Genomic DNA, 16037 nt, shown 5'->3' with positions numbered 1-16037 from the left:
ATTTTAATTATTCCTTATATATGCTACCTAACCTATAATCCCTAATGGTTAAGTTTCCGGGTAGAATTATTTAGTCATGATCTTTAACCTTGTAAGTTATTTGATCAGACTGTCATTCATATTCCATTCACCCAATTCAATGTAACATCGATTGGTTTAGGCTAATACATGATACTCAAATTTTTCCTACAGTATACCCATCATGAGGTTGCTACAACCTAGCCTATGCATGAAAGTTTACAAGATAGGTGCACACAGGTTGAGATACATTTTTTAGATGACAGACAGTGGCACATGGACCGACAGGTATGTTTATCCCTGTTTTGTTCTGTTTTATAACCATTTTAACAGAATCGGCAGAATGAATAAACCTATGATTACGCATAAACACAGTTCACTTTCATAGCAGCAACATTGTATTCCTTCTCGTATCTTCTCATCTTCTCATTTGTGGACTTCAATGCACAACACATCAGCTGTATGTGACTAGGCGAAAAAACTTTCCAAGTCAAACCATATAACCGCTACACACAGGATACATCGTTGTCACCATATTAGCTAAAGTAATGTCATAGTCACCACAGCTAATAGAACTAAAGCATTAGTAAACCCGCTACAGTCATGCAGTAACATTACAGTGTAGAGTCAGTAAGCAGTTTAGCAGTTACACCGGCAGACCCTGGTGGAAATAAATTAGTCAAATGAAAAGCTTACCTTGACTTGGAAGAGTTCCAGTATTGTGTTGGCCAGCTAGCTAACATAGCATCCCTGTGAGCATGGTGTTTAAGTAGGCTAAACTAGCTAGCTGCATTTGCTAGCTAAGTAAGTGAAAGTGAAAAAAATGACCAACTCTATCTCTATCTTGTTCAAAACCGTTAAACTATTGTCTTTATCCTTGAGTCAACTACTCATCACATTTTATGCACTGCAGTGCTAGCTAGCTGTAGCTTATGCTTTCAGTACTAGATTAATTCTCTGATCCTTTCATTGGGTGGACAAAATGTTAGTTCATGCTGCAAGAGCTCTGATAGGTTGGAGGACGTCCTCTGGAAGTTGTCATAATTACTGTGCAAGTCTTACGGAATGGGGTAAGCTGTCCTCCGGCTACACAATGGCGCTACCCTATAGGAGTGCTGTTGAGGCTCCTGTAGACCTTCATTGGAAAACAATGTTTTTTATTCAATTATTTGGTGACGTGAATATACACTGCTCAAAAAAATAAAGGGAACACTAAAATAACACATCCTAGATCTGAATGAATGAAATATTCTTATTAAAAACTTTTTTCTTTACATAGTTGAATGTGCTGACAACAAAATCACACAGACATGTATCAACCCATGGAGGTCTGGATTTGGAGTCACACTCAAAATTAAAGTGGAAAACCACACTACAGGCTGATCCAACTTTGATGTAATGTCCTTAAAACAAGTCAAAATGAGGCTCAGTAGTGTGTGTGGCCTCAACGTGCCTGTATGACCTCCCTATAACGCCTGGGCATGCTCCTGATGAGGTGGCGGATGGTCTCCTGAGGGATCTCCTCCCAGACCTGGACTAAAGCATCCGCCAACTCCTGGAGCGAGACATGATGTCCCAGATGTGCTCAATTGGATTCAATTGGATTCAGGTCGGGGGAACGGGCGGGCCAGTCCATAGCATCAATGCCTTCCTCTTGCAGGAACTGCTGACACACTCCAGCCACATGAGGTCTAGTATTGTCTTGCATTAGGAGGAACCCAGGGCCAACCGCACCAGCATATGGTCTCACAAGGGGTCTGAGGATCTCATCTCGGTACCTAATGGCATTCAGGCTACCTCTGGCGAGCACATGGAGGGCTGTGCGGCCCCCCAAAGAAATGCCACACCATGACTGACCCACTGCCAAACCGGTCATGCTGGAGGATGTTGCAGGCAGCAGAACGTTCCTCCACGGCTTCTCCAGACTCTGTCACGTCTGTCACATGTGCTCAGTGTGAACCTGCTTTCATCTGTGAAGAGCACAGGGCGCCAGTGGCGAATTTGCCAATCTTGGTGTTCTCTGGCAAATGCCAAACGCCCTGCACGGTGTTGGGCTGTAAGCACAACCCCCACCTGTGGACGTCGGGCCCTCATACCACCCTCATGGAGTCTGTTTCTGACCATTTGAGCAGACACATGCACATTTGTGGCCTGCTGGAGGTAATTCTGCAGGGCTCTGGCAGTGCTCCTCCTGCTCCTCCTTGCACAAAGGCGGAGGTAGCGGTCCTGCTGCTGGGTTGTTGCCCTCCTACGGCCTCCTCCACGTCTCCTGATATACTGGCCTGTCTCCTGGTAGTGTCTCCATACTCTGGACACTATGCTGACAGACACAGCAAACCTTCTTGCCACAGCTCGCATTGATGTGCCATCCTGGATGAGCTGCAATACCTGAGCCACTTGTATGGGTTGTAGACTCCGTCTCATGCTACCACTAGAGTGAAAGCACCGCCAGCATTCAAAAGTGACCAAAACATCAGCCAGGAAGCATAGGAACTGAGAAGTGGTCTGTGGTCACCACCTGCAGAACCACTCCTTTATTGGGGGTGTCTTGCTAATTGCCTATAATTTCCACCTGTTGTCTATTCCATTTGCACAACAGCATGTGAAATTTATTGTCAATCAGTGTTGCTTCCTAAGTGGACAGTTTGATTTCACAGAAGTGTGATTGACTTGGGGTTACATTGTGTTGTTTAAGTGTTCCCTTTATTTTTTTGAGCAGTGTATTTAATGTAGTTTTATCGAAAAAGATAACTTTTAAAAAATCTAATCAAATGTATTTATATAGCCCTTCTTACATCACCTGATATATCAAAGTGCTGCACAGAAACCCAGCTTAAAACCCCAAACAGCAAGCAATGCAGGTGTAGAAGCACGGTGGCTAGGAAAAACTCCCTAGAAAGGCCAAAACCTAGGAAGAAACCTAGAGAGGAACCCGGCTATGAGGGGTGGCCAGTCCTCTTCTGGCTGTGCCGGGTGGAGATTATAACAGAACATGGCCAAGATGTTCAAATGTTCATAAATGACCAGCGTGGTCAAATAATAATAATCACAGAAGTTGTCTAGGGTGCAACAGGTCAGCACCTCAGGAGTAAAAGTCAGTTGGCTTTTCATAGCCGTTCATTGAGGGTATCTCTACGGCTCCTGCTGTCTCTAGAGAGTTGAAAACAGCAGGTTTGTGACAGGTAGCACGTCCGGTGAACAGGTCAGGGTTCCATGGCCGCAGGCAGAACAGTTGAAACTGGAGCAGCAGCACGGCCAGGTGGACTGGGGATAGCAAGGAGTCATCATGCCAAGTAGTCCTGAGGCATGGTCCAAGGGCTCAGGTCCTCTGAGAGAGAGAAAGAAAGAAAGAAAAAGAGAAAGAGAGAATTAGAGAGAGCATACTTAAATTCACACAGGACACTGGATAAGACAGGAGAAATACTCCAGATATAACAGACTGACCCTAGCCCCCCGACACATAAACTACTGCAGCATAAATACTGGAGGCTGAGACAGGAGGGGTCAGGAGACACTGTGGCCTCATCCGATGATACCCCCAGACAGGGCCAAAGAGGCAGTATATAACCCCACCCACTTTGCCAAAGCACAGCCCGCACACCACTAGAGGGATATCGTCAACCACCAACGTACCATCCTGAGACAAGGCCGAGTATAGCCCACAAAGATCCCCGCCACGGCACAACCCAAGGGGGGGCGCCACCCCAGACAGGAAGACCTCGTCAGCAACTCAACACACTCAAGTGACGCACCCCTCCTAGGGACGGCATGGAAGAGCACCAGTAAGCCAGTGACTCAGCCCCTGTAATAGGGTTAGAGGCAGAGAATCTCAGTGGAGAGAGGGGAACAGGCCAGGCAGAGACAGCAAGGGAATGTTTTAATGAAATTCACTAAGGAGAATGATCCTCCTCTTCCTCTGAGGAGGAGCCTCCACTGGATGACAACTACTGTAACATTTGGCCACCACTTCTCTCCAAATGATGTAAAGAGAATCTGTCTGTTGTTATCAAGATTGCCTCAAAAGCCAAGGCGTTCCAATAGTTGAGTCAATGAGACAAGTTTTGGAAGGATGGAAGCGAGATAAGTGGCCCAGTGTTTCTTTTTGGGGTTCCATGCGTGGTCATCTTGCCATAGGGAACTTAGGACTGACTTGCTGTCAGTAAAAACGTTTATTTTATTATCTCAGTCACCTCTCATCCATGGTTTAATTAAATAAAACAACCAGTTGATTTAACTGAAACAAGAAAGCAAATGTTCATCCCACCAATGCCAAAGATATGTCAAGTTGTTCTGTCCAATTAGGCCTATATATTGTTTCCCCTTCTTTCCAGGCAGAGAACTTAGTCATAGTTAAATATTGACTGAGTACTTAGGTAGTGTATCAAAGTCCTGAGGCCATAGAGTTTCCGTGTGTAGACATTTCAAGGGCCTGTTGTGTGTAGCTATCCTCTCAAGAACCTGGTCATAATGCCTTGCCTGGTTATTGATTAACAGCCAAGAAGACTTAACATGTCCAGAGAACCCGGGGCCTTTGTATACACAGTAAGAACAACTATTTCACCATCTTTTCACGTCATTCTATTGAATTTATTAGGTCATGTGGGAATGTACTTAGGTAATTGCGGTCCTATGTGGCTCAGTTGCTAAAGCATGTCGCTTGTAAAGCCAGGGCTGTGAATTCGATTCCCATGGGGATCAGTATGAAAAGAAGTGTGAAAAATGGATAAGAACGTCTGCTAAATGACTAAAATGTAATCTAAGAAGGAGAGGTTTTTATGTATATAATAATTGTATAATATATATTCTTTTGTAACTTATGTATTCTTTTCAGTTAGAGTGTAAAAAATATATTGCACGTGATTTCATACATTCAAACGGTCTTTTCTCAATTACATACACCTCGCGTCCACTCTCCTCATCTCCTTTTCAAAACCCAATGGAGGGGAAGGTCAGAGACGGACCTCTGGCATTCTCATCCAATGCGTTTTGAGATGGAGACGAGGAGAGAGGATGCGTGGAGTGTGCAATTGAGAAAAGGCCCACGTATGGTCATTGGGGAGACAGGTGACCGCCTACTTCCGGTCCTAGACAACAGTGTGTTAGTGCTATCGTTTTCATTGGTCAGAAGCTTATTGGTCTCGTCATTTCCTTTGGCCACCATGGAGTCTTCCAATAAATGAGATTAATTTAACATACAATGTAATGACCTTACTTGTAGAGTTTGTAATATACGGTAATGTAAATGAATTGGAGCAGGTGTGAGGGTGGAAGATTCTGGCAATATAACCTACAAAATCTACAAAAGCACACAAATATAATCTAGGCTACTGCCCAGTTAAATATTTTTTTATGCATTATTGTCACAATGTTATTTAATTTTGAAGGTTGGTCTTTAGGGAGCGGCAGGTAGGTAGCCTAGTGGTTAGAGTGTTGGGCCAGTAACCGAAAGGTTGCTAGATTGAATCCCTGAGCTGACAAGGTAAAAATCTGTCGTTCTGCCCCTTAACAAGGCAGTTAACCCACTGTTTCTAGGCCATCATTGTAAATAAGAATTTGTTCTTTACTGACTTGCCTGGTCAAATAAAAAAATAAGTGTGCAGGTTTCACAGGTCTTTTGGATGGTTGTCTAGTTATTATTCACACATGACCTGGCAGAGATGACAATTAGATTGTTAGGGGAGATTGCCATGCATTGAGAATCCAAACGTCCTATAAAGAGAGGAACAACATGGTTATGAAATGATTCTGTTTTCATAGAGACATTTTATACTCCCTTCTCAGAGTTAGCCACAATACAGTATACTGTGTATTTCAATCCCACAGAAGTGATCATAATGCAAAACCTACCCCTAAAAGCAGATGTGTGTCATGACTGTCCTGTAAGGATCCAAATAGGTCAGATCAGCTTTGCAATAAGGTGGGTGAAGGGAACTGGTCGGGGGTTGACAGCTCACTCCCTGTTGTAAATCAAGAACAGAGCATTCAGCTATCTCCCTCTCCAAATTCACCCAAGGAATATGTCTTTGTCTCCACAGGCATTTTCCCGACGAAACTAACACGTTCTAAAGCGAATGCTGGAACAATATTTCCAACATAGAACGTGGGGAATGAGCAGAAGTCACCTAAAATAACACTGTTGTCAGTTTGGTTATTACTTTGTGATATCATTAAAAAATGTTAAAGGAAATACTGTAACAAACTATACAGCACCAGTACCGGTTTTTCTTTATTTTGACCATTTCTACATTGTAGAATAATAGTGAAGACATCAAAACTACGAAAACTAGATAATCCGTTCACCTACTCTCACAAAGACACAGCGGTTGGAACTAAGAATCTCAAATTTGGACTCATCAGACCAAAGGACAGATTTCCACCGGTCTAATGTCCATTGGTATTGTTTCTTGGCCCAAGCAATTCTTCTTATTGGTGTCCTTTAGTAGTGGTTTCTTTGCAGCAATACAACCATGAAGGCCTGATTCACGCAGTCTCCTCTGAACAGTTGATGTTGAGATGTGTTTGTTACTTTAACTATTAAGCATTTATTTGGGCTGCAATCTGAAGTGCAGTCAACTCTAATGAACTTAGAGGTACCTCTGCAGCAGAGGTAGCTCTGGGTCTTCCTTTCTGTGGTGGTCCTCATGAGAACCAGTTTAATCGAAGTGCTTGATGGTTTTTGCAACTGCACTTGAAGAAACTTCAAAGTTGTTGAAATTTTCCAGGTTGACTGATGACTCATTGCTTAAAAACATCTTATGGCTGCAATCCCGTTAACGTGAACGAAATGACAACAGCCAGTCAAAGTGTCGGGCGCCATTTTCAAAACATCAAATTTCTCATAATTAACCATCCTCATACCATTGTAAAGCTATTCTTGTTGTTAATCCCACCACAGTGTCCGATTTCAAATATGCTTTACAGCAAAAGCACCACAAACGATTATGTTAGGTCACCACATATTGCCACAGAAAAGCCAAAGAGAGGAGTTTCAAAAAGCAGACATAAAGTTACAATTAATCACTAACCTTTGATGATTTTCATCAGATGACAATGATAATAGATGATAATGATAATAGAACTTCATGTTACACAATACATGTATGTTTTGTTTGATAAGGTTCATATTTATCAAAATATGAGTTTACATTGGCGGGTTACATTCACTAGTTCCAAAAACATCCAGTGATTTTGCATAGCCACATCATTCAACAGAAATACTCATCATAAATGTAGATGATAATACAAGTTATAAACATGGAATTATAGATATACCTCTCCTTAATGCAACCGCTGTGTCTGATTTCAAAAAAACTTTACGGAATAAACTAGCCATGCAATAATCTGAGACGGTGCTCAGAAACATTTGTCACAATAGCCGCCATGTTGACGTCAACATAAACAAGAAATCACATGATAAATATTCCCTTACCTTTGATGATCTATATCAGAAAGCACTGCAGGAATCCCAGGTCCACAATAAATGTTTGTTTTGTTCGGAAATGTCCGTTATTTATGTCCAAATACCTTCTTTTGTTAGCGTGTTTGGTATACATATCCAAACGCTCATTCTGGTCAGCATTACATCGGACAAAAACTTCAAAAAGTTATATTGCAGGTCAAAGAAACATTTCAAACTATGTGCAGAATCAATCATTAGGATGTTTTTAACATATACCTTCAATAAAGTTCCAACCGGACTATTACTTCTTGTCTTCATGAGCCATGGAACGCAAGTGACTACCATGAGAAATAAGCATGATAAGATATTGGCTGACTGCCAGACACCTGACTGATTCTGCTATCATTCACTCCCACAACACCATAGAAGTCTCATTATAATTTATATTGATGGTTGACATCTAGTGGAACCCATAGTCAGTGCAACATCATTAATATCTCAAGGGGATTTCATTGGGGATTCTGGTGAATACATACAAAGCTCAGATTTCTCACTTCCTGTTTTGATTTCTCCTCAGGATTTTGCTTGCCATATGAGTTCTGTTATACCCACAGACATCATTCAAACAGTTTTAGAAACTTTAGAGTGTTTTCTATCCAATACTAAAAATAATATACATATATTAGCAACTGAGACTGAGGAGTAGGCCGTTTATTTTGGGCAAAGTATTCATCCAAGCTACTCAATACTGCCCCCCAGCCATAAGAAGTTAAGTCACTTTAAACAATGCCACTCTAAATAATGCCACTTGGTAATACTGTTTGCATATCTTACATTACTCATATGACATGAATATACTGTATTTTATACCATCTACTGCACCTTGCCTATGCCGCTCGGCCATCGCTCATCCATATATTTATATGTACATATTCTCATTCACCCCTTAAGATTTGTGAGTATTAGGTAGGTGTTGGGAATTGTTAGATTACTTGTTAGATATTACTGCACTGTTGGAACTAGAAGCACAAGCATTTCGCTACACTCACACTAACATCTGCTAACCATGTGTATGTGACCAATACATTTTGATTTGATTTGATTTGTTGTTATATCTTTACAACTTGTACCGCCCTACAGGTCAGGCTGTTCACAGAAACTAAGGTGTGGTCATGGCCGTTTATTGCAAGGAGTAAAGAGAGAATGGACTGAGTTAGAGGGAGAGAGAATAAGAAGAAGGGACGTCAAATCAGTGTTCAAAAGCAACAGTTGAACTAATCCAAGGTAAATCTGGTGAAGGTAAAAGGTAAAAACTCAAATTGAATCTTCTGTACAAAAACAAAAGGTTTTCTAAGCTTTGAGGTACATTTATATAACTTTGTTGTTGTATTAACTTGATAAAAAAAATGTTTTACTGTGGCTAAAATCAGAAGTTTCTTCAAACTTTTTCAGATTTGATAATATCTCATCGGAACATTGAAAGTGGTGTCGACATGAACAATAACCAGGTAACTTCACCCCTTGACTTGTTCCACATTTTGTTACATTCCAGCCTTATTGTAAAATGTATTAATATAGATTTTTTTCAATCAATCTACAAACAATACCCCATAATGACAAAGCAAAAACAGGTTTAGAAATTTTTGCAAATGTATATAAAAAAATGAAATATCAAATTTAAATAAGTATTCAGACCCTTTAGTCAGTACTTTGTTGAAGCACAATTGGCAGTGATTACAGCCTCGAGACTTCTTTGGTAATGATGCTACAAGCTTGGCACACCTGTATTTGGGAGTTTCTCCCATTTCTCTCTCCAGATATGATCAAACTTTGTCACATGTGCCGAATACAACAAGTGTAGACCTTACCGTGAAATGCTTACTTACAGGCCATTAACCAACAGTGCAGTTCAAGAAGAGTTTAAGAAAATATTTACCAAATAAACTAAAGTAAAACATTTTTTTTTAAAGTAGCCATAACGAGGCTATGTACAGTTGAAGTCGGACATTTACATACACCTTAGCCAAATACATTTAAACTCAATTCCTGACAATAAATCTGAGCATAAATTCCCTGTCTTAGGTCAGTTAGGATCACCACTTTATTTTAAGAATGTGAAATGTCAGATTAATATTAGAGAGAATTATTTAGTTCATCTTATAGTTCTTTCATCACATTCCCAGTGGGTCAGAAGTTTACATACACTCAATTACTATTTGGTAGCATTGCCTTTAAATTGTTTAACTTGGGTCAAACGTTTAAGGGTAGCCTTCCACAAGCTTCCCACAATAAGTTGGGTGAATTTTGGCCCATTCCTCCTGACAGAGCTGGTGTAACTGAGTCAGGTTTGTTGGCCTCCTTGCTCACACACACTTTTTTAGTTCTGCCCACAAATTTTTTATGGGATTGAGCTCAGGGCTTTGTGATGACCACTCCAATACCTTGACTTTGTTGTCCTTAAGCCGTTTTGCCACAACTTTGGAAGTATCCTTGGGGTCATTGTCCATTGGGAAGACCCATTTGCGATCACGTTTTAACTTCCTGACTGATGTCTTGAGATGTTGCTTCAATATATCCACATAATTTTCCTGCCTCATGATGTCATCTTTTTTGTGAAGTGAACCAGTCCCTCCTGCAGCAAAGCACTCCCACAACATAATTCTGCCACCCACGTGCTTCACGGTTGGGATGGTGTTCTTTGGCTTGCAAAAGTCTCCCTTTTTCCTCCAAACATAATGATGGCCATTATGGCCAAACAGTTCTATTTTAGTTTCATCAGACCAGAGGACATTTCTCCAAAAAGTACAATATTTTTCCCCATGTGCAGTTGCAAACTGTAGTCTGGCTTTTTATGGTGGTTTTGGAGCAGTGGCTTCTTCCTTGCTGAGCGGCTTTTCAGGTTATGTCGATATATGACTCGTTTTACTGTGGATATAGATACTTTTTTGCTGTTTCCTCCAGCATCTTTACAAGGTCCTTTGCTATTGTTCTGAGATTGATTTGCACTTTTCGCACCAAAGTATGTTCATCTCTAGGAGACAGAACTTCTTGAGTGGTATGACGGCTGCGTGGTCCCATGGTGTTTATACTTGCGTACTATTGTTTATAATTGCGTACTATTGTTTGTACAGATGAACCTGGTACCTTCAGGTTTTTGGAAGTTGCTCCCAAGGATGAACCAGACTTGTGGAGGTCTACAATTTGTGGAGGCTGATTTCTTAGATTTTATTCCCTTGAAAAAAAGGCACTAAGTTTGAAGGTAGGCCTTGAAATATATCCACAGGTACACCTTCAATTGACTCACATGATGTCAATTTGCCGAATTATTTAGGGCTAGGGGGCAGTATACTGAATTTCTGCCTGACTGACGTGCCCAAATAAAATGGTCTCTTACTCAGGCCCAGAAGCTAGCTAATTGGTAGAATTATATAGAAAATACTTTGAAGTTTCTAAAACTGTTAAAATAATGTCTGTGCGTATAACAGAACTGATATGGAAGACAAAACCAGAGGAAAATCAATACGGAAATTTTGCCTTTCCAATGCAGGTCAATGGGTCTATATATAAAAATTAATCCCAGAATATTCCAAGCGGTTTAAAGGCACAGTCAACTTAGTTTATGTAAACTTCTGACCCACTGGAATTGTGATACAGTGAATTATGTGATAAAGGGAAATAATCTGTCTGTAAACAACTTTTGGAAAAATGACTTGTGTCATGCACAAAGTAGATGTCCTAACCAACTTTCCAAACTACATCTTGTTAACAAGAATTTTGGGGAGAGGTTGAAAAACGAGGTTTAATGACTCCAACCTAAGTTTATGTAAACTTCTGACTTCAACTGTACAAGTGGTACCGTTACCAAGTCACTGTGCGGCGGTACTGGTTAGTTGAGGTAATTTGTACATGTAGGTAGGGGTGAAGTGACTATGCATAGGTAATAAATGGAGAATTGCAGCAATGTACAAAAAAAATTGAGGGGGGTCAATGTAATTGTCAGATGGTCATTTGATTAATTGTTCAGCAGTCTTATGGCTTGGGGGTAGAATCTGTTACTTCTCTAGGATAGGGGGCAGCATTTGGAATTTTGGATGAAAAGCATACCCAAATTCAACTGCCTGCTACTCATCCCCAGAAGGTAATATATGCACATTATTAGTGACTTCGGATAGAAAACACTGTGAAGTTTCTAAAACTGTTTGAATCATGTCTGTGAGTATAACAGAACTTATGTAGCAGGTGAAACCCAGAGGACAAAACATTCAGAATTGTTTTTTTGAGGTCACTCTTTTCATTTGGAATCCAGATTTCTAAGGGACTTGATTGCAGTTCCTACCGCTTCCACTCGATGTCACCAGTCTTTAGAAATTGGTCGAGGTTTTTCCTTTGTGTAATGAAGAAGTAGCCCTGTTAAAAACGAGCTCACTTCATGTGTACTGTTTGAGAGAGGCACGTGACCATAAAGCTAGCGTCAATTTGTTTTCTTCCTGTATTGAACACAGATCATCCTGTCTTCAATTTTATTGATTATTTACTTTAAAAAATACCTAAAGTTCTATTACAAAAGTAGTTTGAAATGTTTTGACAAAGTTTACAGGAAACTTTTGAGATATTTTGTAGTCACGTTGCGCAAGTTGGAACCAGTGTTTTTCTGGATCAAATGTGCCAAATAAATGGACATTTTGGATATATATGGATGGAATTAATCGAACAAAAGGACCATTTGTGATGTTTATGGGACATATTGTAGTGCCAACAAAAGAAGCTTGTCAAAGGTAAGGCATGATTTATATTTTTATTTCTGCATTTTGTGTCGCGCCTGCAGGGTTGAAATATGCTTTCTCTCTTTGTATACGGAGATAATAGCATTGTTTGCTTTCGCCGAAAAGCCTTTTTGAAATTTGAGATGTTGGCTGGATTCACAACACGCGTAGCTTTAATTTGGTATCTTACGTGTGTGATTTCATGAAAGTTTGATTTTTATAGTAATTTACTTGAATTTGACGCTCTGCATTTTCACTGGCTTAGTATCCCATATATCCCAGAGGGGTTTTAAGGAGCCTTTTGATCCTAGAATTGTCGCTCCGGTACCACTTGCCGAGCAATAGCTGAGAAAACAGTCTATGACTTGGGTGACTGGAGTCTCTGACAATTTTATGGGGTTTCCTCTGACACCACATATTATATAGGTCCTGTATGGCAGGAAGATTGGCCCCAGTGATGTACCTTCTGTAGCACCTTACGGTCAGATGCCAAGCAGTTGCCATACCAGGCGGTGATGCAACCGGTCAGGATGCTCTCAATGGTGCAGCTGTAGAACTTTTTGAGGATCTGGGGACTATGCCAAATCTTTTCAGTCTCTCGAGGGGGAATAGGTTTTGTTGTGCCCTCTTCATGACTATCTTGGTGTGTTTAGACCATGATAGTTTATTGGTGATGTGGACACCAAGGAACTTGAAACTCTACCCGCTCCAATACAGCCCCGTTGATGTTAATGGGGGCCTGTTCGGCCAGCCTTTTCCTGTAGTCCACGATCAGCTCCTTTGTCTTTCTCACATTGAGGGAGAGGTTGTTGTCCTCTGACCTCATACCTATAGGCTGTCTCATCGTTGTCGGTAATCAAGCCTACCACTTGTGTCGTCAGCAAGCTTAAATGGTAGTGTTGGAGTCGTGATTGACCACGCAGTCATGGGTGAACAGGGAGTACAGGAGGGGACTAAGTACACACCCCTGAGAGGCCCCAGTGTTGAGGATCAGCATTGCAAACATGTTGTTGCCTACCCTTACCACCTGGGGGCGGCCCTTCAGGGTCCTTAGCTTAGTGATGAGCTTTGTGGGTACTATGAGGTTGAACGCTGAGCTGTAGTCAATGAACAACATTCTCACATAGGTGTTCCTTTTGTCCAGGTGGGAAAGGGCACTGTGGACTGCGATTTAGATTGTGTCTTCTGTGGATCTGTTGAGACGTTATGCGAATTGGAGTGGGTCTAGGATTTCCGGGAGGATGCTGTTGATCCCCTCAAGCTCTGTCAGGTTGGATCTGGAGCGCGCTGCACAGCTATTTTCAGGTCTCTCCAGAGATTTTCAATTGGGTTGAAGTCCGGGCTCTGGCTGGGCCACTCAAGGACATTCAGAGACTTGTCCCGAAGCCACTCCTGCGTTGTCTTGGCTGTGTGCTTTGAGTCATTATCTTGTTTGAAGGTGAACCTTTGCCCCAACCTGTGGTCCTGAGCACTCTGGAGCAGGTTTTCATCAAGGATATCTTCCCCTCGATCCTGTCTAGTCTCCCAGTCCCTGCCGCTGAAAATCATCCCCACAGCATGCTGTCACCACCATGCTTCACCGTAGGGATGGTACCAGGTTTCCTCCAGACGTGACGCTTGGCATTCAGCCCAAAGAGTTCTATCTTGGTTTCATCAGACCAGAGAATCTTGTTTCTCATGGTCTAAGAGTCCTTTAGGTGCCTCTTGGCAAACTCCAAGCGGGCTGTCATGTGCTTTTGCTGAGGAGTGGATTTTGTCTGGTCACTCTACGAATAAAAGGCTTGATTGGTGGAGTGCTGCAGAGATGGGAGAACCTTCCAGAATGACAACCATCTCCACAGAGGAACTCTGAAGCTCTGTCAGAGTGACCATTGGGTTCTTGGTCACCTCGCTGACCAAGGTCTTTTTCCCCTGATTGCTCAGTTTGGCCAGTTGGCCAGCTCTAGGAAGCGTCTTGGTGGTTCCAAACTTCTTCCATTTAAGAATGATGGAGGGCACTGTGTTCTTGGGGACCTTCAATGCTGCAGACATTTTTTTGTACCATTCCTCAGATATGTGATTTGACTCAATACGGTTTCGGAGCTCTACGGACAATTCCTTCAACCTCATGGCTTGGTTTTTAAAATGACATGCGCTGGCAACTGTGGGACCTTACATAGACAGGTGTGTGCCTTTCCAAATCATGTCCAATCAATTGAATTTACCATAGGTGGACTCCAGTCAAGTTGTAGACATATCTCAAGGATGATCAATGGAAACAGGATGCACCTGAGCACAATTTTGCGTCTCATAGCAAAGGGTCTGAATACTTGTGTAAATAAGGTATGTGTTTTTTTAATGTATTTTGTGTGCAAATGTGTCTCAAGACTTGTTTTTGCTTTGTCATTATATGGTAGTGTGTAAATTGATGAGGGACATTTTATATTTTATATTTTTTTAAATAAGGCTGTAACGTAACAAAATGTGGAAAAAGGGAAGGGGTCTGGATACTTTCCCGAATGTACTGTATATCTGTCAGATTCTAATTTTGTTTTACCTGTGGGAAATGGACTGCTACATACAGTACATTGCAATACCAATCATTGAAGTTTAGTGGTAATTACATGATAAACATGACACTTTGGTTGTAATGTGTATTGTATGTTACCAAGTCAAAGTGCTCCAATGTATCAAATAATGCATTGATTTCTCTCATTGTAATTAAATGGAAAATCATTCTCCTCGCCGCTTTCCCCAGACATCAGGTCCCCAGTATGTGAACTATGGATTTCAAGAGGGGGCCGGAACTGAGGGAAGAGCCTCTGCAAATGCTTCTGCCCCGCAGATGCCCAACGCCCCCCTCTCTATTTACCCTCAGTACACCCCTCAGACCATCAACACCCACCACACGTTCACCCCTGGATTACCACATCCTGTCCCAGTACGAAAAGGTACAGTATTTACCCTTCTGCTGATATTCCTCAATTGATAAACAATGCCAATATATATATGCAGTATAAGTTTCATACACTGTTGTTTTTTGCCTTCTATTGTTTATTAAAAACATTGTCTGAGCAGCTTTGAGGTGTTCCATTTGGTCTTCATATCTGTTTTGCATGGGATGTCTTATCTTAATCTCTGTTTTGTCATATGCTATTATAAGGTTTACAGTGCCATCAGAAAGTATTCAAATCAAATCAAATCAAATCAAATTTTATTTGTCACATACACATGGTTAGCAGATGTTAATGCGAGTGTAGCGAAATGCTTGTGCTTCTAGTTCCGACAATGCAGTAATAACGAGCAAGTAATCTAACTAACAATTCCAAAAAAAACTACTGTCATACACAGTGTAAGGGGATAAAGAATATGTACATAAGGATATATGAATGAGTGATGGTACAGAGCAGCATAGGCAAGATACAGTAGATGATATCGAGTACAGTATATACATATGAGATAAGTATGTAAACCAAGTGGCATAGTTAAAGTGGCTAGTGATACATGTATTACATAAGGATGCAGTCGATGATATAGAGTACAGTATCAACGTATGCATATGAGATGAACAATGTAGGGTAAGTAACATTATATAAGGTAGCATTGTTTAAAGTGGCTAGTGATATATTTACATCATTTCCCATCAATTCCCATGATTAAAGTGGCTGGAGTAGAGTCAGTGTCATTGACAGTGTGTTGGCAGTAGCCACTCAATGTTAGTGGTGGCTGTTTAACAGTCTGATGGCCTTGAGATAGAAGCTGTTTTTCAGTCTCTCGGTCCCAGCTTTGATGCACCTGTACTGACCTCGCCTTCTGGATGGCAGCGGGGTGAACAGGCAGTGGCTCGGGTGGTTGATGTCCTTGATGATCTTTATGGC

At 41.3% G+C, this 16037-nt stretch overlaps 1 protein-coding gene across 3 annotated transcripts in view; it reads left to right on the top strand.

Annotated features, from left to right (window-relative positions):
* The first annotated feature begins 4458 nt into the window (after positions 1–4458).
* Positions 4459–16037, top strand: part of LOC112257807 (transmembrane protease serine 2) — a 31451-nt gene continuing 19872 nt past the window's right edge. The window contains exons 1-4 of one of the 3 annotated variants that reach the window (XM_024431665.2): positions 4459–4560; positions 8558–8701; positions 8870–8925; positions 14918–15110. In XM_024431665.2, coding sequence (XP_024287433.1) covers positions 8911–8925; positions 14918–15110 — 208 coding nt within the window. In that variant the 5' untranslated portion in view covers positions 4459–4560; positions 8558–8701; positions 8870–8910. Of the gene's footprint in view, positions 4561–8557; positions 8724–8869; positions 8926–14917; positions 15111–16037 lie in introns of all 3 variants that reach the window. The other 2 variants (XM_024431667.2, XM_024431666.2) reach the window with 2 other exon arrangements.

Source organism: Oncorhynchus tshawytscha, linkage group LG09 (genome assembly GCF_018296145.1).
Source record: "Oncorhynchus tshawytscha isolate Ot180627B linkage group LG09, Otsh_v2.0, whole genome shotgun sequence".
Lineage (NCBI taxonomy): Eukaryota > Metazoa > Chordata > Actinopteri > Salmoniformes > Salmonidae > Oncorhynchus > Oncorhynchus tshawytscha.
Note: the sequence above shows the minus strand (reverse complement) of the source record. Positions and strands in the feature narration are given on the sequence as shown.